This window comes from Salvelinus fontinalis, unplaced genomic scaffold, assembly GCF_029448725.1.
Source record: "Salvelinus fontinalis isolate EN_2023a unplaced genomic scaffold, ASM2944872v1 scaffold_0615, whole genome shotgun sequence".
In the NCBI taxonomy this organism is placed as follows: Eukaryota; Metazoa; Chordata; class Actinopteri; order Salmoniformes; family Salmonidae; genus Salvelinus; species Salvelinus fontinalis.
In genome coordinates this window covers 43,012-70,294 of record NW_026600824.1, presented here as the reverse complement: position 1 = coordinate 70,294, position 27,283 = coordinate 43,012, and the positions used below count along the sequence as shown (strand labels likewise).

At 43.5% G+C, this 27,283-nt stretch overlaps 1 protein-coding gene across 10 annotated transcripts in view; it reads right to left on the bottom strand.

Moving 5' to 3' along the window:
* The window catches only part of LOC129846741 (CCR4-NOT transcription complex subunit 2-like), a 38,571-nt gene extending 22,780 nt beyond the window's left edge, over positions 1-15,791 (bottom strand). For 2 of the 10 annotated variants that reach the window (XM_055914588.1, XM_055914594.1), the window contains exons 1-2: positions 15,612-15,788; positions 13,995-14,174 (exon numbers count right to left, since the gene is read on the bottom strand). In XM_055914588.1, coding sequence (XP_055770563.1) covers positions 13,995-14,162 — 168 coding nt within the window. In that variant the 5' untranslated portion in view covers positions 14,163-14,174; positions 15,612-15,788. Of the gene's footprint in view, positions 1-13,994; positions 14,175-15,411; positions 15,575-15,611 lie in introns of those variants that run through there. The other 8 variants (XM_055914595.1, XM_055914597.1, XM_055914591.1 and 5 more) reach the window with 7 other exon arrangements.
* Between the last annotated feature and the right edge of the window lie 11,492 nt (positions 15,792-27,283).

The window sequence follows — 27,283 nt, the reverse complement described above, 5'->3', positions numbered from 1 at the left end:
GGTCCGCGGTCAAACGACCACCCCTCATCACTGTCAAACGCTCCCTAAAACACTTCTGAGAGCAGGCCTTTCTAATCGACCTGGCCCGGGTACCCTGGAAGGATATTGACCTCATCCAGTCAGTTGAGGATGCCTGGTCATTCTTTAAAAGTTACTTCCTCACCATATTAGACAAGCATGCTCCGTTCAAAAAATGCAGAACCAAGAACAGATATAGCCCTTGGTTCACTCCAGACCTGACTGCCCTCGACCAGCACAAAAACATCCTGTGGCGAACTGCAATAGCATCGAAGAGCCCCCACGATATGCAACTGTTCAGGGAAGTCAGGAACCAATACACGCAGTCAGTCAGGAAAGCAAAGGCCAGCTTTTTCAAGCAGAAATTTGCATCCTGTAGCTCTAACTCCAAAAAGTTCTGGGATACTGTAAAGTCCATGGAAAACAAGAGCACCTCTTCCCAGCTGCCCACTGCACTGAGGCTAGGTAACACAGTCACCACTGATAAGTCCGTGATAATCGAAAACTTCAACAAACATCTCAATGGCTGGCCATGCCTTCCTCCTGGCGACTCCAACCTTGGCCAACAGCCCCGCCCCCCCCCGCTGCTACTCGCCCAAGCCTCCCCAGCTTCTCCTTTACCCATATCCAGATAGCAGATGTTCTGAAAGAGCTGGAAAACCTGGACCCATACAAATCAGCTGGGCTTGACAATCTGGACCCCCTATTTCTGAAACTGTCCGCCGCCATTGTCGCACCCCCTATTACCAGCCTGTTCAACCTCTCCTTCGTATCATCTGAGATCCCCAAGGATTGGAAAGCTGCCGCGGTCATCCCCCTCTTCAAAGGGGGAGACACCCTGGACCCAAACTGTTACAGACCTATATCCATCCTGCCCTGCCTATCTAAGGTCTTCGAAAGCCAAGTCAACAAACAGATCACTGACCATCTCGAATCCCACCGTACCTTCTCCGCTGTGCAATCCGGTTTCCGAGCCGGTCACGGGTGCACCTCAGCCACGCTCAAGGTACTAAACGATATCATAACCGCCATCGATAAAAGACATTACTGTGCAGCCGTCTTCATCGACCTGGCCAAGGCTTTCGACTCTGTCAATCACCATATTCTTATCGGCAGACTCAATAGCCTCGGTTTTTCTAATGACTGCCTTGCCTGGTTCACCAACTACTTTGCAGACAGAGTTCAGTGTGTCAAATCGGAGGGCATGTTGTCCGGTCCTCTGGCAGTCTCTATGGGGGTACCACAGGGTTCAATTCTCGGGCCGACTCTTTTCTCTGTATACATCAATGATGTTGCTCTTGCTGCAGGCGATTCCCTGATCCACCTCTACGCAGACGACACCATTCTGTATACTTCCGGCCCTTCCTTGGACACTGTGCTATCTAACCTCCAAACGAGCTTCAATGCCATACAACACTCCTTCCGTGGCCTCCAACTGCTCTTAAACGCTAGTAAAAACCAAATGCATGCTTTTCAACCGTTCGCTGCCTGCACCCGCACGCCCGACTAGCATCACCACCCTGGACGGTTCCGACCTAGAATATGTGAACATCTATAAGTACCTAGGTGTCTGGCTAGACTGCAAACTCTCCTTCCAGACTCATATCAAACATCTCCAATCCAAAATCAAATCTAGAGTCGGCTTTCTATTCCGCAACAAAGCCTCCTTCACTCACGCCGCCAAACTTACCCTAGTAAAACTGACTATCCTACCGATCCTCGACTTCGGCGATGTCATCTACAAAATAGCTTCCAATACTCTACTCAGCAAACTGGATGCAGTTTATCACAGTGCCATCCGTTTTGTTACTAAAGCACCTTATACGACCCACCACTGCGACCTGTATGCCCTAGTCGGCTGGCCCTCGCTACATGTTCGTCGTCAGACCCACTGGCTCCAGGTCATCTACAAGGCTATGCTAGGTAAAGTGCCGCCTTATCTCAGTTCACTGGTCACGATGGCTACACCCACCCGTAGCACGCGCTCCAGCATGTGTATCTCACTGATCATCCCTAAAGCCAAAACCTCATTTGGACGCCTTTCCTTCCAGTTCTCTGCTGCCTGCGACTGGAACGAATTGCAAAAATCTCTGAAGCTGGAGACTTTTATCTCCCTCAACAACTTTAAAAATCTGCTATCCGAGCAGCTAACCGATCGCTGCAGCTGTACATAGTCCATCTGTAAACTACCCACCCAATTTACCTACCTCACCCCCCATACTGCTTTTATTTATTTACTTTTCTGCTCTTTTGCACACCAGTATCTCTTCTTGCACATGATCATCTGATGATTTATCACTCCAGTGTTAATCTGCTAAATTGTAATTATTCGATTTATTGCCTACCTCATGCCTTTTGCACACATTGTATATAGATTCTCTTTTTTTCTACCATGTTATTGACTTGTTTATTGTTTACTCCATGTGTAACTCTGTGTTGTTGTCTGTTCACACTGCTATGCTTTATCTTGGCCAGGTCGCAGTTGCAAATGAGAACTTGTTCTCAACTAGCCTACCTGGTTAAATAAAGGTGAAATAAAAAATAAAATAAAAATATGAGCTACATTATCAAGTTGTTAGTGATATTAATAGGCCTTCAATATATATCAAACGAATGATGTGCACATTTTATTATATTAATTTTAGGCTATTTAAATCAAGATGTTGGTCTTTGTATTAATACAATATACACTACCGGTCAAAAGTTTAAGAACACCTACTCATTCAAGTGTTTTTCTTTATTGTTACTATTTTCTACATTGTAGAATAATAGTGAAGACATCAAAACTATGAAATAACACATTTGGAATCATGTAGTAACCAAAAAAGTGTTAAACAAATCAAGAGTGTGCAAAGCTGTCATCAAGGCAAAGGGTGGCTATTTGAAGAAACTAAAATATAAATATATTTTGATTTGTTTAACACTTGTTTGTTTACTACATGATTCCATATGTGTTATTTCATAGTTTCATACAACGTAGAAAATATTAAAAATAAAGAAAAACCCTTGAATGAGTAGGATTTCTAAAACTTTTGATGGTAGTGTATATCAATCAAATGATATGCCGATTGCATTCCATTCATTTTCAGCTATTTAAATAAAATACAAGCTACAATTTCACTATCTAGATGTTAGTCCTATTAATATGCCTTCAATATATCTCAATTAAATGAAGTGCACATTTCATTCTATTAATTTTAGACTATTTAAATCAAATACAAGCTACAATTTCTTTAGCAAGATGTTTGTCCTAGATTAATAACTTGTATATAAATCGAATGATATGCCCATTGAATTCCATTGCATTTCATAAATGTTAACATTTTTCATCCCTTAGGATTGTAAAACACGTTGGGGGACCAAACAACAAATGGTTGAAATAGTTTTGGAGCAGATCCTGGCTATAAGACGGGTATTGATTGACGATCGAGACCACAATAATTTAGATCGGTCATGGGAGGCCATCAATGTTCAGCAATCGGTCAATGCCACACTTTAGCCTGTGGCCGACTTCACTGATATCCTATCTGGGGAGAACTGTGACAGTGTCGTCAGTCAAGCCCGTTTTACGACTTTTAACGGGAAAGATTCTCTCTCTCAAACCCAACGACTCCGAGCTAACTAAAAATATAAAAATGAACATGGGCAGTGACCTGCAGGACAAGTACAAAGCACCAGCACTACAGGTTCTGTTGTCAAAGGCCTGCCTACTTGACCCCCAGTACAAGGGCCGTGTGGGAGATGGCTTGGATGGCACAAAAGATGCCCTCCTTCAGGAGATGTTGGCACTCGGGGAAGTAGACGGAGGTACCACCTGTAGTACAGCTGGAGATGGGGATGACTGTGCACAGCCCCCGGCTAAGAAGATTAATCTTAGTGATCATCTTAGAGATGAAACTGGCCCTGAAAGCTCCCTTGAGAGTGATTGCCAGCACAGAGAAGACTCGCTACAGTTGAAGTCGGAAGTTTACATACACTTTAGTTTAACTGTATTTGGCTCAGTTTTTCACAATTCCTGACATTTAATCGCAGTAAAAATTCCCTGTCTTAGGTCAGCTAGGATCACCACTTTATATTAAGAATGTGAAATGTCAGAATAATAGACAGAATGATTTATTTCAGCTTTAATTTCTTTCATCACATTCCCAGTGGGTCAGAAGTTTACATACAATTAGTATTTGGTAGCATTGCCTTTAAATTGTTTAACTTGGCTCAAACGTTTTGGGTAGCCTTCCACAAGCTTCCCACAATAAGTTGGGTGAATTTTGTCCCATTCCTCCTGACAGAGCTGGTGTAACTGAGTCAGGTTTGTAGGCCTCGCACACGCCTTTTCAGTACTGCCCACAAATTTTCTATGGGATTGAGGTCAGGGCTTTGTGATGGCCACTCCAATACCTTGACTTTGTTGTCCTTAAGCCATTTTGACACAACTTTGGAAGTATGCTTGGAGTCAATGACCATTTGGGAGACTCATTTGCGACCAAGCTTTAACTTCCTGACTGATGTCTTGAGATGTTTCTTCAATATATCCACATAATTTTCTGTCCTCATGATGCCATCTATTTTGTGAAGTGCACCAGTCCCTCCTGCAGCAAAGCACCCCACAACATGATGCTGCCACCCCCGTGCTTCACGGTTGGGATGGTGTTCTTCAGCTTGCAAGCCTCCTTGTTTTCCCTCCAAACATAACAATGGTCATTATGGCCAAACAGTTCTATTTTTGTTTCATCAGACCAGAGGACATTTCTCCAAAAAGTACAATCTCCAAAAAGTCCCCATGTGCAGTTGCAAACCGTAGTCTGGCTTTTTTTATGGTGGTTTTGGAGCAGTGGCTTCTTCCTTGCTGAGCGGCCTTTCAGGTTATGTCGATATAGGACTCGTTTTACTGTGAATAAAGATACTTTTGTACCGGTTTCCTCCAGCATCCTCACAAGGTCCTTTGCTGTTGTTCTCGGATTGCTTTGCACTTTTTGCAACAAAGTACGTTCATCTCTAGGAGACAGAACACGTCTCCTTCCTGAGCGCTATGACGGCTGCGTGGTCCCATGGTGTTTATACTTGCATACTGTTGTTTGTACAGATGAACGTGGTACCTTCAGGCGTTTGGAAATTGCTCCCAAGGATGAACCAGACTTGTGGAGGTCTAAAAAAAAAAGGTCTTGGCTGATTGCTTTTGATTTTCCCATGATGTCAAGCAAAGAGGCACTGAGTTTGAAGGTAGGCCTTGAAATACATCCACAGGTACACCTCCAATTGACTAAAATTATGTAAATTAGCCTAGCAGAAGCTTTTTAAGCCATGACATCATTTTTGGGAATTTTCCAAGCTGTTTAAAGGCACAGTCAATTTAGTGTATGTAAACTTCTGACCCACTGGAATTGTAATACAGTGAATTATAAGTGAAATAATCTGTCTGTAACAATTGTTGGAAAAATTACTTGTGTCATTCACAAAGTAGATGTCCTAACCGACTTGCCAAAACTATAGTTTGTTAACAAGAAATTTGTGGAGTGGTTGAAAAACGAGTTTTAATGACTCCAACCTAAGTGTATGTAAACGGAAGAGAAGGAACCGGACACATTAGTTGACCCCGTCATGGTGGCGGGATAACCACTGTCGTTTTCCTTTATTGGCTCTGCTTGCTAAAAAGTAGATGTGCATTTGTGCTACCAGCACTGCGTCAGAGAGGGTCTTCAGCACAGCAGGGAACATAGTTAAATCTCCCCGGTCTTCACTGAAGACCGACATAGTAAACATGCTGGTGTTTCTTAATCAGAACCTTATAGCCTAACTTTGGCGAGTGTGTCACGCCCTGGCCTTAGTATTCTTTGTTTTCTTTATTATTTTAGTTAGGTCAGGGTGTGACATGGGGAATGTTTATGTTTTGTTGGTGTTGGGTGTTTATATGGTAAAGGGGTTATGGGGTGTAGTATATGGTTTTGTGTTGAGGGTAGATGTCTAGCGTTGTCTATGTTGGTTAGTTATCTAGGAGAGTCTATGGTTACCTGAATGAGTTCCCAATTAGAGACAGCTGATTTCGGTTGTCTCTGATTGGGAGCCTTATTTAGGGTAGCCATAGGCTCTCATTGGTTGTGGGTAATTGTCTATGTAAGAACGTTTGTAGCCTGTTTGTATGTGCACAACGTTTGTAGCTTCACGGTCGTTTTGTTGTTTTGTTATTTTGTATAGAGTTTTTGTGTCGTGTTCATCTTCGTGTTGTGTTTAATAAAGAAGATGGCTTATTTTCCAAAAGCTGCATTTTGGTCCGTCAATCCGCCACACGAGCGTGACAGAATTACCCACCATAGGACCAAGCAGCATGACCAGCGGCAACAGGAGCAATACAAGGATTTATGGACATGGGAGGAAATTTTAGACCGGGAGGTACCAGGAGAATATAACCGCCCCAAAGCTGAGCTGGAGGCAGCGAAAGCAGAGAGGCGGCGATATGAGGAGCTAGCTCGGAGGCAAGAAAAGGAACCTACAAAGGATCTGGGTTACACTACGTGGGAGGAGATCGACAGGTGGGCGATCAACCCAGGGAGAGTGCCGGAGCCCGCCTGGGATTCTCTGGCGCAGTGCGAGGAGGGATACCGGCGAATGGAGGCAGCACGACGAAGCGGTAGGAAGCCTGTGGGAAAACCCAAAAAATTTCTTTGGGGGGGGCTTAAAGGGAGAGTGGCGAAGTCAGGTAGGAAACCTGCGCCTACTCCCTGTAATTACCGTGGAGAGCGAGAGTACGGGCAGACACCGTGTTACGCAGTAGAGCGCACGGTGTCTCCTGTACGTGTGCATAGCCCGGTGCGGGTTATTCCACCTCCCCGCACTGGCAGGGCTAGATTGAGTATTGAGCCGGATGTCATGAAGCCGGCCCTACATATCTGGCCACCAGTGCGTCTCCTCGGGCCGGTTTACATGGCACCAGCCTTACGCATGGTGTCCCCGGTTCGCCTACATAGCCCGGTGCGGGTTATTCCACCTCCCCGCACTGGTCGGGCAACGGGGAGCATTCAACCAGGTAAGGTTGGTCAGGCTCAATGCTCAAGGGAGCCAATACGCCTGCACGGTCCGGTATTTCCGGCGCCACCTCCCCGCCCCAGTTCAGTGCCACCAGTGCCTATACCACGTAACAGGCTTCCAGTGTGTCTCCAGAGCCCTGTTCCTCCTCCACGCACTCGTCCTATGGTGCGTGTCTCCAGCCCGGTATCACCAATTCCGGCACCACGCACTAAGCCTCTTGTGCGTCTCCAGAGTCCTGTGCATCCTGTTGCTGCTCCCCGCATTAGCCCTGAGATGCGTGTCCCCAGTCCGGTACCACCAGTTCCGGCCCCACGCACTAGGCCTAATGTGCGTCCCCAGGGTCCAGTATGCCCTGTTCCTGCTCCCCGCACTAGCCCTGAGATGCGTGTCCCCAGCCCGGTGCCACCAGTCCCGGCACCACGCACCAGGCCTACAGTGCGCCTCAGCCGGCAGGAGTCTGCCGTCTGCACAGCAATGACTGAACTGCCCGTCTCCCCAGCGCCATCTGAGCCATCCGTCTGCAATGAGCCTGCAAAGCCGCCCGTCTGCCATGAGCCTGCAAAGCCGCCCGTCTGCCATGAGCCCACTGAGCCGTCCGCCAGACAGGAGCCGCTAGAGCCGCCAGCCAGACAGGAGCCGCTAGAGCCGTCCGTCAGAGAGGATCTGCCAGAGCCGCCAACCAGACAGGATCTGCCGGAGCCGCCAACCAGACAGGATCTGCCAGAGCCGCCAACCAGACAGGAGCAGCCAGATCAGTCAGCCAGCCATAAGCAGCCAGATCCGTCAGCCAGCCATGAGCAGCCAGATCCGTCAGCCAGCCATGAGCAGCCAGATCCGTCAGCCAGCCATGAGCAGCCAGATCCGTCAGCTAGCCATGAGCAGCCAGATCCGTCAGCTAGCCATGAGCAGCCAGATCCGTCAGCTAGCCATGAGCAGCCAGATCCGTCAGCTAGCCATGAGCAGCCAGATCCGTCAGCTAGCCATGAGCAGCCAGATCCGTCAGCTAGCCATGAGCAGCCAGATCCGTCAGCTAGCCATGAGCAGCCAGATCCGTCAGCCAGCCATGAGCAGCCAGATCCGTCAGCCAGCCATGAGCAGCCAGATCCGTCAGCCAGCCATGAGCAGCCAGATCCGTCAGCCAGCCATGAGCAGCCAGATCCGTCAGCCAGCCATGAGCAGCCAGATCCGTCAGCCAGCCATGAGCAGCCAGATCAGTTAGCCAGCCATGAGCAGCCAGATCCGTTAGCCAGCCATGAGCAGCCAGATCTGTCAGCCAGCCATGGGCCGTCCCTCAGTCCGGAGCTGCAGTCCCTCAGTCCGGAGCTGCAGTCCCTCAGTCCGGAGCTGCCATTCATCAGTCCGGAGCTGCCCCTTACCCTGGAGCTGCCCCTTACCCTGGTGCTGCCCCTTACCCTGGTGCTGCCCCTTACCCTGGTGCTGCCCCTTACCCTGGTGCTGCCCCTTACCCTGGTGCTGCCCCTTACCCTGGTACTGCCCCTTACCCTGGTACTGCCCCTGATCCTGGTACTGCCCCTTATTTAGGGTAGCCATAGGCTCTCATTGGTTGTGGGTAATTGTCTATGTAAGAACGTTTGTAGCCTGTTTGTATGTGCACAACGTTTGTAGCTTCACGGTCGTTTTGTTGTTTTGTTATTTTGTATAGAGTTTTTGTGTCGTGTTCATCTTCGTGTTGTGTTTAATAAAGAAGATGGCTTATTTTCCAAAAGCTGCATTTTGGTCCGTCAATCCGCCACACGATCGTGACAGAGTGCTATAGCCTATGATAGTGAACTGAAACAATAGCCGTTATCGGCAACAGGCACCTTAACCTTTGAGCCCAATACTTTTATTTTCCATTGTGCTTATTTTTATTTACATAATTAGAAGTGTCTTATTTATTCCTTGCGTGTGTTCCCCATTCAAACAAAAACGAAAATACGAACATTCCTATATGAAAGCCTAAGTAGCCTACAGGCACTATTTGTTGCAATGCTGATGTCACCATGCTGGTTTTTGTTGCCTTCAGTAAAAAATAAAAACCATAAACAAGATTGTGTATGCTAAATCATAACAGCTTAATCATTATATAATGGTGATGGCAGTGTTAAGCCTGCCCCGCTGATAAATGGCCATTTTAAATCATAAACTAATTTCACACATTTAGGCATAAATGCGACAAGAAATGGTTTATGCCTTTTTCCCCCCAATGTTTTTATTTTATTTTTTTTACATCATCAATATAGTGGATGCAGCCCATATATGTTGATTTCATAAGACATTCTAAGGTTTGTATCATTCACATCTAAAGTTTTCAAATAACTCAAAATCAAGCATATAACCCGTTTCAAATGATCACTTTTAAAGCTGAACACAGAATAACCTCTCCATGTGCGCACTAGCTCGGAAAAATATCCTTTGAATTTTACTCAGCGAAGTTCAATTATATTCTTACAATAAAATCATATAATATGAATCAGTGCCATTATTTTTTATTATAATGTTTCGTAGGAAACACCTGCCTAAAATAATCTGGTGTTATTGTGGTGTACAGGCAATTAAGTGGATTTATTACACTTTAGACTTTTAAAATGTAGACGTTTCAAAGGCACGCATCAGCAGCTTGCATGTGTGGATCCCCTTTATGTTAATTAACGGTCAATTACCATCAGACCGACAGTTATTTGCTTGACAATCACATGACCGCCACAGCCCTGGACCCGACGCTTTGCACGTCATTGTAAATAAGAATATTTAACTAGGCAAGTCAGTTAACACAAAGGTTAAATAAAAAAAGAATAATCATCAGACCAGAGAATGTTGTTTCTCATGGTCTGAATCCTTTAGGTGCCTTTTGGCAAACTCCAAGCGGGCTGTCATGTGCCTTTTACTGAGGAGTGGCTTCTGTCTGGCCACTCTACCATAAAGGCCTGATTAGTGGAGTGCTGCAGAGATGGTTGTCCTTCTGTAAGGTTCTCCCACCTCCACAGAGGAACTCTAGAGCTCTGTCATAATGACCATCGGGTTTTTGGTCACCTCCCTGACCAAGGCCATTCTCCCCCGATTGCTCAGTTTGGCTGGCAGGCCAGCTCCAGGAAGAGTCTTGGTGGTTCCAAAATTCTTCCATTAAAGAATGGAGGCCACTGTGTTCTTGGGGACCTTCAATGCTGCAGACATTTTTTGGCTCCCTTGCCTCGCCACAATCCTGTCTCAGAGCTCTGCAGACAATTCCTTTCGACCTCATGGCTTGGTTTTTGCTCTGACATGCACTGTCAACTCTGGGACCTTAAATAGACAAGTGTGTGCCTTTCCAAATCCTGTCCAACCAATTGAATTTCCCACAGGTGGACTCCAATCAAGTTGTAGTAACATCTCAAGGATGATAAATGGAAACAGGATGCACCTGAGCTCAATTTCGAGTGTCATAGCATAGGGTCTGAATACTTATGTAAATAAGGTATTTCTGTTTTTTTATTTTGAATACACTTGCAAAAATGTCTCAACACTTGTTTTCGCTTTGTCATTATGTCATTATGGGGTCTTGTAACATAGTTAGGACTATACTTCAATATATATGCTAATGTATCAATCATTAATTTGTTCATGTCATCACACAGCTTATGAGTTATTCATCGTCAGTAAAAAATAATATTGTAATCTAACAGCACCTGTTTGGCACTCATAATACTCACAAAATGATTGCTCCTATACCCTCCTTTTTTCTGAACAAAAATATAAATGCAACATGTAAAGTGTTGGTCCCATGTTTCATGAGCTGAAATAAAAGATCCCAGAAATGTTCCATACACACAAAAAGTGTATTTCTCTAAAATGTGTTAACATCTTTGTTAGTGAGCATTTCTCCTTTCCAAGATATTCCATTCACCTGACAGGTGTGGCATATCAAGAAGCTGATTAAACAGCATGATCATTTCACAGGTACACCTTGTGCTGGGGACAATAATTGGCCATCCTAAAATGTTCAGCTGTGCCACACAACACAATGTCACAGATGTCTCAAGTTGAGGGAACGTGCAATTGACATGCTGACTGCAGGAATGTCCACCAGAGCTGTTAACAGAGAATTTAATGTTAATCTCTCTACAATAAGCCGCCTCTAACGTCATGTTAGAGAATTTGGCAGTACGTTCAACAGGCTTCACAAACACAGACCACGTGCAACCACGCCAACTAGGACCTCCACATCCTTCTTCTTCACCTGCGATATTGTCTGATACCAGCCACCCGGACAGCTGATGAAACTGGGGGTTTGAACAACAGAAGAATTTCTGCACTATCAGAAACCGTCTCAGGGAAGCTCAAGTGCTCGTCATCCTCACCAGGGTCATGACCTGAGTTGGCAAATGTTCACCTTCGATGGCCACTGGCATACTAGAGAAGTGTGCTCTTCCATGGCCTGCATACTCACCACACGTCACCCATTGGGCATGTTATGGATGCTCTAGATCGACGTGTACGACCGCGTGTACCAGTTACCGCCAATATCCAAGAACTTCGCACAGCCACTGAAGAGTGGGACAACAATCCACAGGCCACAATCAACAGCCTGATCAACTCTATGCGAAGGAGATGTGTCGCGCTGCATGAGGCAAATGGTGGTAACACCAGACACTAACTTGTTTTCTGATTCAAGACCCCTTGTTTTTTTAAGGTATCTGTGACCAACAGATACATATCTGTATTCTCATTCATGTGAAATCCATAGATTAGGGCCAAATGAATTTATTTAAATTTACTGATTTCCTTATATGAACTGTAACTCAATAAAATATTAGAAATTGTTGCACGTGAAGTTTATATTTTTGTTCAGTGTAAGTCAAATGTCTTCCACACATCTGACTTCCCCTTTCCCTCCTGAGCAAACAGTCCTTTGTGCTGTTGTCTGTGTCCAATAATATTTGTACTGTTTAGTGCTGCTACCATGTTGTGCTACTACCATGTTGCTACCATACTGTGTTGTCATGTGTTTCTGCCATGTTATGTTGTGTGTTAGGTCTCTCTTTATGTAGTGTTGTCTCTCCTGTTGTGATGTGTGTTTTGTCCAATATTTTTTATTTTAATCCCCCGCAGGAGGCCTTTTGGTAGGCCGTCATTGTAAATAAGAATTTGTTATTAACTGACTTTCCTAGTTAAATAAAGGTTCAATATAAAATAAAATAAATTCCCTGTTTAGAGTTTCTTTTCACGTCCTCCGCATCCACTTTGCTGTCACATTACGGTGTTCGGAGTTTGTTATAACAATTTATTGGTCGCATGCAATGTAAAAAATAAAATAAAAACATATATATATATATTTTACCTTTATTTAACTAGGCAAGTCAGTTAAAAACAAATTCTTATTTACAATGACGGCCTACCGGGGAACAGTGGGTTAACTGCCTTGTTCAGTGGAAGAACGACAGATTTTTACCATGTCAGCTCAGGAATTTGATCCAGCAAACTTTCTGTTACTGGCCCAATGCTCTAACCACTAGGCTACCTGCCACCCCAGTTTCACATAAAGACGGCAAGGGTTGAGGGAATATGTGATGTTTTTCCTCAACAAATTAGTGATTTCGGTTAACAGAACTTTTCAGTCAGAGAAACAAGTAAGAAACTAAATGGCTAAAAAGATGTAGCAGCTTCAGCACAAACAGTGTGATAAACATAGCTGTGCTGTGGTGCCTTTTCACTGAATCAGGGAGGAGAGATAGACAACATATGCCAGTCACTCACTATAAAAAAAAATATATATATTTTTTTTAATTACACATGGTGGCCATCGGATTCCCTCGAGTCATTTGTGTCATAATTATTTAATCAAACAGTGCACTTAAAGCGTCAGACAAGCTCAAGGCATATAGTTGATTTTATTCAAACACATAGGGTGTGTCTATATATTGAAAAATACACGTTTAAAAATTTCGACAAACAGACAACCAATATTTTTTTTGATCATTGGGGACAACCCTATTTGCTTTGCCACATCTTTGCTGTATTACTTTAGTGCCTTGTTGCAAACAGGATGCATGTTTTGGAATCTTTTTTAATTCTGTACAGGCTTTCTTTTCACACTGTCCATTAGGTTAGTATTGTTGAGTAACTACAATGTTGTTGATCCATCCTCAGTTCTCTCCTACCACAGCCATTAAACTCTGTAACTGTTTTAAAATCACTATTGGCCTCATGGTGAAATCTCTAAGCAGTTTCCTTCCTCTCCCGCAACTGAGTTAGGAATGACGGCTGTATCTTTGTAGTGACTGGGTGTTTTGATACACGACCTAAAGTGTAATGAATAACTTCACTATGCTCAAAGGGATATTCAATGTCTGCTTTAACTGTGATGCAGTTACATATCAGGATATTATTTTTGACGACATAGCGTTTCGTATCATAGTGACAATATCGCAAAAAGAATGTTGCGCTAGTTGGCTGTACCTGCACCAAAACTCCAGGATATTTCCTTCATAGCTTGTTCTCCATCTTCTCTTTAAATAGGGGGACTATTTGTTTTCAGACCTTTTATGTCCATGACTGATCAAAACTCGTTTTTCTCATGGCTTTTTTGTCCCTCTGCAGCAGACATACAACAAATCACAGTATTGAATCGCAATTCATCTAGAATCGTAACACATATCGTACCGGCACCTAGGTATCGTGACAATATCATATCTCAGGTCCCTGGCAGCTCCTAGCCCTACTAAACGGCAAAACAGACATGTATGAAAATACCCTCAAATCAAAGGTGACATCTGTCCTGTCGCCACATATAAAACATTTTATCTCAATTCCAAAACGCTGGAGTATAGAGCCACATTAAAAGTTTTAGCTTCGCAGTCCAATTAAACACAGAGGGTAGTGTAGGATAATGGAGTAGCCTAAATCTCACTAAATATGACAAATATGCATAAACAGATTGAAATTATAGAAGAAACGTGTGAAAAATGTTTTGTACTTACTTCAAGTTCAAAGGGAGCTGTACTAGGGACGTGTGATCGAGCAGACAGAGCGCTTAAGTCTTTGTCCGACCTATGTGAGAACGGCAACGGCTGGCTGTAGTACATGCCCTCATCAGGGTAGTCGCTTTCGACCCCCTCTACAAACTTCTTTCTCGTAGCACTGAACATTCCGTTTGTCACCTGCAGAAGTGAGATGAAAGAACAGTTTTTACTATTTCAACTCTAAAAAGGCTTTGTTAACCAGCATGCCTGCATCCATTTATTGACAAAACATTGTTCATATCAGATTTTTTTAAACTATCATGGACAGGAGTGAAACACAACAGTTATGCAGTAGCCTACTGTTTGTCCGATGACGATGGTCTACAATACTTTCAGTTTCAACTACTCAAATCTCACCACCAGACAACTACACGCCCACACACATTGCGCAATGTGCGCATACAGTGTGCCTTACAGCAAAACAATTACAATCACTTTTAAAAAGTGTTGGTTTTCCACTGTTTCATTGCATTGGTCAACATACAAAAACTGTGTGCATCCCTGCATCATTGCCTCAGCACAATTCAACAAGCTTCTGCTCAGGTGCCTCTTAAATTCACAACCGATTCCAGTTATTCTCCACACCAAATTGTCCTTCAATCTAAGAACCCTCTGACACTTTCTCACCTTGTGAACATGGAGACATAGCTATTAATATTTAAATGACCCTACACACATTCATTATTTCCACTTTGATTGGGGTCATCTCTGACACTGGTGTCAAAACTAAGAAGATGCTTGTTGTGCTAGCAAGATGCTTGCTGCCAGTGTAGTAGTGGAGACTCAGGGGGAAGAGTATCAACATGAACATGCCACATTATATTTAGTGTAACTTAGTTGGCTAACTAGCTAAACAGCCACCCACTCTTGCGTGACTGGATACATCGGTTGTTTATCCTTGGCTTTAGCATGTTGTGGCTAACAAAGTTAGGTAGCTAATCAAGACAGAAATATCTAAATAGCTATCTAACCTATCAAGTTAAGCGAGCAGAATATAAGGACGCAAAGAATATGGACCGGTTGCAGGAGAGATAGATAGCTCTCGAGAAACGAAGGGGTCCGGCAAGGTGGCTTGGTGTGCCGGTGTAATATAATGGAATTTGAGTCATGCATGTGGGTCACAGGACTCAAGACAAGCGAGCTAGCGCTATAAGTTAGCTATTAACTAGCTAACGTTAGTAACGCCAGTTGATTGTTTATGTCCTAGCTAGCTAAATTGAGCTAACTAGGTACCAATACAGCGTGAGTCTGATTATAAGTTTGCTTCAACACCTAGCCGTGACAGCCCTTGTCAGGCAGTCTGTTTGCCCATAGGTAGTGATGTGCAGGTTGGGCCTACTTTGCCTCCTATCCACTTCCCAATCCCAGTAGCTACCTCTCGGTCTCAATTCACGCTAGCGGCCACACAGACAAAAACAGAAGACCGTTCGAATTGAAATCCACGAACCGGTCCAAAACATACCGAACGGCAAGGACTACAAAGATGAATGTGTTGTGATGCAACGATTTGATTCGGACCAAACGGGTTTATATTTGGGTGGGGGGAGGGTGTTTTTTTTTTTTTTTTTTACTCACCGCATTAATTTCCCTTCTGCTCGTAGATCCAAGATGGCTGTGTATTCTACAATCGAGAGTCCTGGGTGAATAGCCTTTACCCTCTGACCTCTCTGCAACCTAATCATTTCCGCACACAAATTATGAACGTTCTACTACTGTGGGTAGAACGTGGCTAATACTCAGAATGTATTTTAATAGTCAGCAATATTGTTTTTGTAATTTGTAATTTGTAATTGTTGGGGGAACTCACCTCACTAATCTGTAGTAGACAATGATCAGTGCATCAACAAACTCAGTAAGTAAACAAAACAAGCCACTCCCACTTCGGTCATTTTCAAAACATAGAGGTTTGGCAATGAACCCTAGGCATGATATCACAGTAGTAGTAGCCTAGATATGTTGTATCACCATATCATATACCATATCATATTGATATGTGTCACTCACTAGCTACGAATCACCGCCACCTATGCCATTAAAGGATTTTAAAAGTGTTGCCACTTATTTGTATTTATAATATTTTAAAGCAGGGTAGACAACCAATTTCAGCCACAAGGCAGATTTTTGTACGAGCCTGGGTGCCAGAACATAATTATGATTTTTTTATATATATTTTTAATGTAACTAGGCAAGTAAGTTAAGAACAAACGCTTATTTACAATGACGGTCTACCGTGGCCAAACCCGGACGACGCTGGGCCAATTGTGCACCACCCTATGGGACTCCCAATCACAGCCGGATGTGATGTAGTCTGGATTCAAACCAGGGACTGTAGTGACACCTCTTGCACTGAGAAGCAGTGCCTTAGACCGCTGCGCCACTCAGGAGCCCAATGATAATTTGTACACTGCAAATTGATCACAACTCATTTCATGCCTTGCTTACATTGAGACACGATCATGTCTATTTTTTGGTGGGAATACTTGGAAACAGATGTTATATATTTTTAAAATTCTTTACTGAATTCCTGGTGATCTTCTTTTTAACCCAAAAGGAAATTCAATTTACTTATTTTTTTAGTAAAGTTTTTGGGGCCAAAAAAATCACTTACTGGCCGGTTGTTGCCAACCCCTCTTTTAAAATATCTGCAAGTATTCTTATTGTTCATCATCATTCCATTGTTCTATCTATGTGGTATGCATGAAATATTGTATCAACTCATCTGTGCTATAGGCCTATCGGTTAAGAGCATATTGGATAACAAATGTTGTCCTCCAATATATCTACAGTATTACATTCTATGGAGGGACCACCATATTGCCCACATTTTCTCCTTCATCAGTCAGTACTGCATTTCTGCCTGTCAGAAGCCACCAAATGAAGAGTAATGTGCTGCATAGAGGAGGGCTGGAGATATAATATCTTCAGTGTACAACATAAAACTAAATCCAGAAAAGAGACGTTAAAATTCTACATCCACCTAAAAGGAAGTGATTCCCAAACTTTCCATAACAAAGCCATCACCTACAGAGAGATTAACCTGGAGAAGAGTCCCCTAAGCAAGCTGGTCCTGGGGCTCTGTTCACAAACACAAACAGAGCCCCAGGACAGCAACACAATTAGACCCAATCAAATCATGAGAAAACTAAAAGATAATTACTTGACACATTGGAAAGAATTAACAAAAAAACTGAGCAAACTAGAATGCTATTTGACCCTAAACAGAGAGTACACAGTGGCAGAATACCTGACCACTGTGACTGATCCAAACGTAAGGAAAGCTTTGACTATGTACAGACTCAGTGAACATAGCCTTGCTATTGAGAAAGGCCGCCGTAGGCAGACCTGGCTCTCAAGAGAAGACAGGCTATGTGCACACTGCCCACAAAATTAGGTGGAAAATGAGCTGCACTTCCTAACCTCCTGCCAAATGTATGACCATATTAGAGACACATATTTCCCTCAGATCACACAGATCCACAAAGAATTCGAAGAACAAACTCAATTTTGATGAACTCCCATATCTACTGGGTGAAATACCATAGTGTGCCATCACAGCAGCAAGATTTGTGACCTGTTGCCACAAGAAAAGGTCAACCAGTGAAGAACAAACACCGTTGTAGATACAACCCATATTTATGTTTATTTATTTTCCCTTTTGTACTTTAACTATTTGCACATCATTACAACACGGTATATACCCATAATATCACATTTGAAATGTCTTTATTCTTTTGGAACTTCTGTGTAATGTTTACTGTTCATTTTTAGTGTTTATTTCACTTTTATTTATTATCTACTCCACTTGCTTTGGCAATGTTAACATTTGTTTACCATGCCAATAAAGCCCTTAAATTGAATTAAATTGATAGAGCATGCCCTGACCAGCTGGCAAGTGTCTTCACTGACACTTTTCCCTGACTCGGTTTGTAATACCAACTTGTTTCAAGCAGACCACCATAGTCCCTGTGCCTAAGAAAGACAAGGTAACCTGCCTAAATGATTATCGCCCGTAGCACTGACATCTGTAGCCATGGACTGCTTTTGAAAGGCTGGTCATGGCTTACATCAGCGCTATCATCACAGATACCCTGGGCCGACTCCAATTCACATATTGCCCCAACAGATCCACAGATGACGCAATATCTATTGCAATCCACACTGCCCTCACCCACTTGGACTAAAGGAATGCCTACATAAGAATGCAGTTCATGGAGGACAGCTCAACATTCAACACCATAGTCCCCAAGCTCAAGGACCCTGGGACTGAACACCTTCTGCAACTGGATCCTGGACTTCCTGATGGCTGCCCCGAGGCGGTGAGGGAAGGCAACAACACATCCGCCACAGTGACCCTCAACACGGGGGCCCTTCAGGGGTGTGTGCTTAGTCGCTTCCTGTACTCCCTGTTCACCCACAACTGTGTGGCCACGCATAACTCCAACACCATCTTCAATTGGTAGGACTGATCAACAATGACGATGAGGCAGCCTATAGGGAGGATGTCCTGGCCCCACACTGCCGGGACAACAACCTCTCCCTCAACGTCAGCAAGACAATCGAGCACGCCTCCACGCACATCAATGAGTCTGTAGTGGAGCGGGTCGAGAGCTTCAAGTTCCTCGGTGTCCACTTCACTAAGGAATTAACATGGTTCACACACAACCACACAGATGTGAAGAGGGCACGATAGTGTCTCTTCCCCCTCAGGAGTCTGAAAATATTTGACATGGGCTCTCGGATCCTCAAAAAGTTCTTCAGCTGCTCCATTGAGATCATCTTGACTGGCTGCATCACCACTTAGTATAGCAACTGCAAGGTACCGGACCACAAGGAGCTACAGAGGGTGGTGAGTACGGCCCAGTACATCACTGGGGCTGAGCTCCCTGGCATCCAGGACTTCTGTACTAGGCGGTGTCAGATGAAGGTCCCAAAAATGGTCAACAACTCCAACCACCAAAGCCAGGGACAATCAAATAGATTCACAATTTTTTGACTGCCAATTGACGGCAAGAAGCCAAAACAGATATAAAGTTTGACTAAAACATAATAATTTCAAACGTTGCTTACATTTGTATACGATCACGTGTCTCTCTATTATGCGTGGGAATACTTGGGAACAGATTTCTTAATTAAAAATCACATGGAGCTGAATTCCTGGTGTCTTTGATGTCCAACAATGAACATTTTACACAAATGTTTTACTTTATTTTTTTTTACATTTTAATTATATTTTTTTGCTCAGAAAACTTGGGGGCCCAAATAAAACCACCCGCAGACCAAATTCAGCCAGCAAGCCACCAGTAGGGGAACCCTGCCATATACTGTTCTGTCTGCTGTCGCATGGCAAGCAGTACCAGTATGCCAAGTCTGAAACCAACAGGACCCTGAACAGTTTCTACTCCCAAGCCATAAGACTGCTAAACAAGGCTGCTAAATAGCTAATCAAATGGCTACCTGGAATACCTGCATTGACCCATTTTTGACCTAACTCTCTTGCACTGACTCTATGCACACATACTGGATTCTACCCGAACCCTAATACACACATAAACACACACATACTACATATGCACACATAACATGCGCACACATGCATGTGACACACACACACACACACACACACTTTCACACTCACCACATACACTGCTGCTACAGCTCAATCTATTATCTGTTCTGTTGCCAAGTCACTTTACCCCTACTTATGTGTGCATAGCTACCTACCTCAATTACCTCGTACCCCTGCACATCGACTCAGTACTGGTACTTCCAGTATATAGCCATGTAATTTTGAATCTTTATTTTTATTCATTATTTGACTGTGTATTCATTCCTTGTGTCAATATTTCTATTTCTATTTGACATTTCTTTATCTCCATCTTTAACTCTGTATTTTTGGATATGGACATGCAAGTAAGCATTTCACTGTTAGTCTACACCTGTTGTTTTCAAACGCATGTGACAAATTACTTTTTATTTGATTTGATTGATTTGATAAGGGACATTATATTCCTGCCCTTTATCTTGTTAGAAAATATACCCTAATAAAGGTACACCAGAACACGTAGAAAAGTCACACTTCAGATTGTACTAACGAGACAGCAGATGATACCACCTTCCAGCTCGCAGAGAATTACGTGACATGGTTATGTAACTGAATGTGGTTCCCATGCACATGGTACAGTAAGTACAGATTAAATCACATATGTGACCAAAATCAAGCTCAAACTCACACTACAGTACGTAATCTGGCTCTGATTAAATCCCACCTTAATCTTCTTAAAAAGGAAATTAAACAGAATCAAAGAACATTTCCTAGAAGCTCATTTTAGCACCAGCCACCAGCTGTGGCTTGGTTCCACAGTATGTATCCATAGCCCCTGCTGGAAAAATACAGCGTTGTGTTTTCGCTGGTGAACAGCCTTCGTTGTGTTTTTGATTGTCACGACTTCTGCCGAAGTCGTTGCCTCTCCTTGTTCGGGCGGTGCTCGGCGGTCGACGTCACCGGTCTTCTAGCCATCATCGATCCATTTTTCATTTTCCTTTGGTTTTGTCTTGTTTTCCCACACACCTGTTTTCAATCCCATCCATTACCTGTTGTGTATTTAACCCTCTGTTTCCCCTCATGTCTTTGTCAGAGATTGTTTAGTGTCAGTGTAGTGTTTATTTGTATAGGTGTGCGACGGGTCTTCGTATCCATATTTGTTTATATTCATTTTCTATTTAGTGTTATGGAGCTTGTTACTTGGACATTTATTAAAAGACTCCATTTTACACTCCGTTTGACTCTCCTGCGCCTGACTTCCCTGCCACCTATACACACGTCTCTGACATTGATGGTCACCAGTGTACCAGCATACAGTGCATTCGGAAACATTTTGTTATGTTACAGCCTTATTCTAAAATGGATAAAAACCTTTTTTCCCCCTTTTCAATCTACACACAATAGCCCATAATGACAAAGCAAAAACTTCTTCTTTTTTTAACATTTTTGCAAAAAACAAAACAAACAGAAGTATTACGTTTACTTAAGAATTCAGACCCTTTACTGAGTACTTTGTTGAAGCACCTTTGGCAGCAATGACAGAATTGAGTCTTCTTGGGTATTACACTACAAGCTTGGCATTGTATTTTGTATTTTGGGAGTTTCTTACATTCTTCTCTGCAGATCCTCTCAAGCTCTGTCAAGTTGGATAGGGAGTGTAGCTATTTTCAAGTGTCTTCAGAGATGTTCGATCGGGTTCAAGTCCGGGCTCTGGCTGGGTCACTCAATGACATTCAGAGACTTGTCCCGAAGCCACTCCTGCGTTGTCTTGGCTGTGTGCTTAGGGTCGTTGTACTGTTGGAAGGTGAACCTTCGCCCCAGTCTAAGGTCATGAGGACTCTGGAGCAGGGTTTTCATCAAGGATCTCTCTGTACTTTGCTCCATTCATCTTTCCCTCGATCCTGACGAGTCTCCCAGTCCCTGCCGCTGAAAAACATCCCCACGGGATGATGCTGCAACCACCATGCTTCATTTACATTACATTTAAGTCATTTAGCAGACGCTCTTATCCAGAGCGACTTACAAATTGGTGCATTCACCTTATGACATCCAGTGGAACAGCCACTTTACAATAGTGCATCAGATCTTTTAAGGGGGGGGGGCAGAAGGATTGCTTTATCCTAGGTATTCCTTGAAGAGGTGGGGTTTCAGGTGTCTCCGGAAGGTGGTGATTGACTCCGCTGTCCTGGCGTCGTGAGGGAGTTTGTTCCACCATTGGGGAGCCAGAGCAGCGAACAGTTTTGACTGGGCTGAGCGGGAACTGTACTTCCTCAGTGGTAGGGAGGCGAGTAGGCCAGAGGTGGATGAACGCAGTGCCCTTGTTTGGGTGTAGGGCCTGATCAGAGCCTGAAGGTACTGAGGTGCCGTTCCCCTCACAGCTCCGTAGGCAAGCACCATGGTCTTGTAGCGGATGCGAGCTTCAACTGGAAGCCAGTGGAGAGAGCGGAGGAGCGGGGTGACGTGAGAGAACTTGGGAAGGTTGAACACCAGACGGGCTGCGGCGTTCTGGATGAGTTGTAGGGGTTTAATGGCACAGGCAGGGAGCCCAGCCAGCAGCGAGTTGCAGTAATCCAGACGGGAGATGACAAGTGCCTGGATTAGGACCTGCGCCGCTTCCTGTGTGAGGCAGGGTCGTACTCTGCGGATGTTGTAGAGCATGAACCTACAGGAACGGGCCACCGCCTTGATGTTGGTGGAGAACGACAGGGTGTTGTCCAGGATCACGCCAAGGTTCTTAGCGCTCTGGGAGGAGGACACCGCTTCACCGTAGGGATGGTGCCAGGTTTCCTCCAGATGTGACGTTTGGCCTTCAGGTCAAACAATTCAATCTTGGTTTCATCAGACCAGAGAATCTAGTTATGCATGGTCTGAGAGTCCTTTAGGTGCCTTTTGGCAAACTCCAAGCGGGCTGTCATGTGCCTTTTACTGAGGAGTGGCTTCAGTCTGGCCACTCTACCATAAAGGCCTGATTGGTGGAGTGCCTTCCTTCTGGAAGGTTCTACCACCTCCACAGAGGAACTCTGGAGCTCTGTCAATGTGACCATCGGGTTCTTGGTCTCCTCCCTGACCAAGGCCCTTTTCACCCGATTGCTCAGTTTGGCCGGGCGGCCAGCTCTAGGAAGAGTCTTGGTCTTGCTGGTTCCATACTTCTTCCATTTATGAATGGTGGAGGCCACTGTGTTCCTAGGGACCTTCAATGCTGCATACATTTTTTTGAACCCTTACCCAGATCTGTGCCTTGACACACGGTCAATTCCTTCAACCTCATGGCCTGGTTTTTGCTCTGACATGCACTGTCAACATATAGACAGGTGTGTGCCTTTCCAAATCATCTCCAATCAATTGAATTTACCACAGCTGGACTCCAATCAAGTTGTAGAAACATCTCAAGGACGATCAATGGAAAGAGCAAAGGGTCTGAATACTTATGTATAAACGGAATTTCAGTTTTTTTATTTTAATACATTTGCAAAAATTTCTAAAAACCTGTTTTTGCTTTCTCATTATGGGGTGTTGTGTGTAGACTGATGAGTAAACAAATAATTTATTAAACTTTATGCACTGTATGCCCGCAAAACCAGCACCAAGTCCCTTTATGCTGGCTTGCAAAGTGATGTCTAATTCCTGTTGGAATCCAGCCTGAGTGTGGATATTCAACAACTTTTATTCACCAACAATCTGCATTCAGAATAACTGCCAGGGTTAGAACTATGAACAATACATCACGCCAAGCAGCCACAACAGTCAGTAAGAGTGTCCATGATTGAGTCTGAATGAAGAGATTGAGATTGCCCATCCCTGACCTAAACTATCTAAATTGGAAAAACTATTTCAAGCATAACCAGTATTCGGCTGTAAAAATTCAGTAACTTATTGTTGTTTAACTTGTTTTCACTGCAATATGTAGCCTGTAGTGTACTGTAAAATATGTGTAATATGTGTAATAATGAGTCTTTGCATATCAGGAAGGGTTCTTTACTGCTTGTGATGGTTGTGAAGGACCATGCTGTTCTTTCCCCCTCCACCATGTTTTCCTTTTATTCCATGAAATTCTACATTGTTTAACAGTTCCTGTAATTTTACAGTACACCACAGGCCACATGTTGCAGTGAAAATAAGTTAAACAACAATAAGTTACTGAATTTTTACATCCAAATGCTGGTTACTTGAGACTATACCTCACTTGGGATTTGAACTCACAAATTCTTGGGTGCTAATGACCTGAATTTCCTGCTACGCCACCAGGTCTGTGGGCATGACAGAGATTGGCCACAGATTTAATGGCAGGAATACAGTTCTGCAATTTGTTAAATGTTGCCCAGAATCAAGTCAATAATTGTCCGACAAAACCACTTTACTTGATGTAAAGTGTGCATAAATGCTTTGGGGATTTGAACAACCAGTACCATGTGAGTTCCTATTTTAGTACCCCTGTAGGTATAAAACAATTATAAAACACAATATTTGATTAAAAATCGAATTTGGGTCTTACTGCTAGTAGCCCATGAAAACGCATTAAAAAGCATATTCATACATGGCAAACAGATAGTAAAAAAAGAAACAAAAGAGAGTTTGTTTAGAAATGTTTGACATATCTTAGAGATATAAGAAAGATCATTAAATGTGCATATATATATATATATATATATATATATATATATATATATATATATATATATATATATATATATATATATATATATATATATATATATATACATACAGTACCAGTCAAAAGTTTGGACACACCTACTCATTGAAGTGTTTTTATTTATTTGTACTATTACTATATTGTAGAATAATAGTGAAGATATCAAAACTATGAAATAACACATATGGAATAATGTAGTAACCAAAAAAGTGTTAAACAAATGTTATATTTGAGATTCTTCAAAGTAGCCAACCTTCGCCTTGATGACAGCTTTGCAGACTCTTGGCATTCTCTCAACTAACTTCACCTGGAATGCTTTTCCAACAGTCTTGAAGGAGTTCCCACATATGCTGAGCAATTGTTGGCCGCTTTTCCTTCACTCTGCTGTCCAACTCATCCCAAACCATCTCAACTGGGTTGAGGTCGGGTGATTGTGAAGGCCAGGTCATCTGATGCAGCACTCGATCACTCTCCTTCTTAGTCAAATAGCCCTTACACATCCTGGAGGTGTGTTGGGTCACTGTCCTGTTGAAAAACAAACGATAGTCCCACTAAGCACAAACCAGATGGGATGGCGTATCGCTGCAGAATGCTGTGTTATCCATTCTGGTTAAGTGTGCCTTGAATTCCAAATAAATCACTGACAGAGTCACCAGCAAAGCATTCTCACACCATCACATCTCCTCTTCTATGCTTCACAGTGGGAACCACATATGCGGAGATTTACCGTTCACCTACTCTGCGTCTCACAAAGATACAACAGTTGGAACCAAAAATCTCAAATTTTGATTCATCAGACCAAGGGACAGATTTCCACCGGTCTAATGTCCATTGCTCGTGTTTCTTGGCAGAAGCAAGTCTCTTCTTATTATTGGTGTCCTTTAGTAGTGGTTTCTTTGCAGCAAATCGACCATGAAGGCTTGATTCACCCAGTCTCTTCTGAACAGTTGATGTTGACATATGTCTGTTACTTACATTTATTTCGGCTGCAATTTCTGAGGCTGGTAACGCTAATTAACTTATCCTCTGCAGCAGAGGTAACTCTGGGTCTTTCCTGTGGCGGTCCTCATGAGAGCCAGTTTCCTCAAATCAAATCAAACTTTATTTACCACATGCGCCAAATACAACAAGTGTAGACTTTACCATGAAAAGCTTACTTACAAGCCCTTAATCAAGTTCAAGAAGAAGAAAATATTTACCAAGTAGGCTAAAATAAAAAGTAATAATAAAAAGTAACACAATAAGAATAACAATAACGAGGCTATATACAGGGGGCACTGGTACCGAGTCAGCGTACAGGGGTACAGGCTAGTTGAGGTAAATTGTACATGTAGGTGGGGGAGAAGTGACTATGCATAGGTAACAAACAAACAGCAAGTAGCAAAAGTGTACAATGTAAATTGTCCGGTGGCGATTTTTATGAATTGTTCAGCAGTCTTATGGCTTGGGGGTAGAAGCTGTTGAGGAGCCTTTTGGTCCAAGACTAGGCGCTCCGGTATCGCTTGCCGTGCGGAAGCAGAGAAAACAGTCTATAACTTGGGTGACTGGAGTCTCTGACAATTTTATGGGCTTTCCTCTGACACCACCTATTATATAGGTCCTGGGTGGCAGGAAGCTTGGTGCCAGTGATGTACTGGGCTGTTCGCACTACCCTCTGTAGCGCCTTACGGTCAGATGTCCTAGCAGTTGCCATACCAGGCGGTGATGCAACCGGTCTGGATGCTCTCGATGGTGCAGCTGTAGAACCTTTTGATGATCTGGGGGCCCATGTAAAAAAGAATCTGTCTCCGAGGGGGAAAATGTTTTGTTGTGCCCTGTTCACAACTGGCTTGGTATATTTGGACCATGATAGTTCGTTGGTGATATGGACACCAAGCAACTTGAAACTCTCAACCCGCTCCACTACAGCCCCGTCAATGTTAATGGGGCCTGTTCGGCCAGCCTTTTCCTGTAGTACATGATCAGGTCCTTTGTCTTTCTCACATTGAGGGAGAGGTTGTTGTCCTGTAACCACACTGCCAGTTCTCTGACCTCCTCCATATAGACTGTCTCATCGTTGTCGGTGATCAGGCCTACCGCTGATGTGTTGTCAGAAAACGTAATGATGGTATTGGAGTCCTGTTTGGCCACACAGTCGTGGGTGAACAGGGAATACAGGAGGGGACTAAGTACACACCCGTGAGGGGCCCCAGTGTTAAGGATCAGCATGGCAGACGTGTTGTTGCCGACTCTTACCACCTGGGGGTGGCCTGTCAGAAAGTCCAGGATCCATTTGCAGAGGGAAGTGTTTAGTCCCAGAGTCCTTAGCTTAGTGATGAGCTTCGTGGGCACTATGATGTTGAACGCTGTAGTTGATGAACAGTATTCTCACATAGGTGTTCATTTTATCCAGCTGAGAAAGGGCAGTGTGGAGTGCGATTGAGATTGCGTCCTCTGTGGATCTGTTGGGGCGGTATGCGAATTGGAGTGAGTGAGTCTATGGTGTCTGGGAGAATGCTGTTGATGTGAGCCATGACCAGCCTTTCAAAGCACTTCATGGCTACCGACGTAGCTTGATGGATTTTGCAACAGCACTTGAAGAAACCTTCTAAGTTCTTGACATTTTCAAGTAGTGATCGGCTGTCGTTTCTCTTTGCTTATTTGAGCTGTTCTTGCCATAATATGGACTTGGTCTTCCACCAAACAGGGCTATCTTCTGTATACCAACCCTACCTTGTCACAACACAAATGATTGGCTCAAAGTCATGAAGAAGGACAGAAATTACAGTAATTAACTTTTAACAAGGCACACCTGGTAATTGAAATGCATTCCAGGTGACTACCTCATGAAGCTGGTTGAGAGAATGCCAAGCGTGTGCAAAGCTGTCATCAAGGCAAAGGGTCGCTACTTTGAAGACTCTCAAATATATATTTTTATTTTATTTTATTAACTTTTTTGGTTACTACATGATGTGTTATTTCATAGTTTTATGTCTTCACTATTATTCTACAATGTAGAATAAAGAAAAACTCTTGAATGAGTAGGTGTGTCCAAACTTTTGACTGGTACTGTAT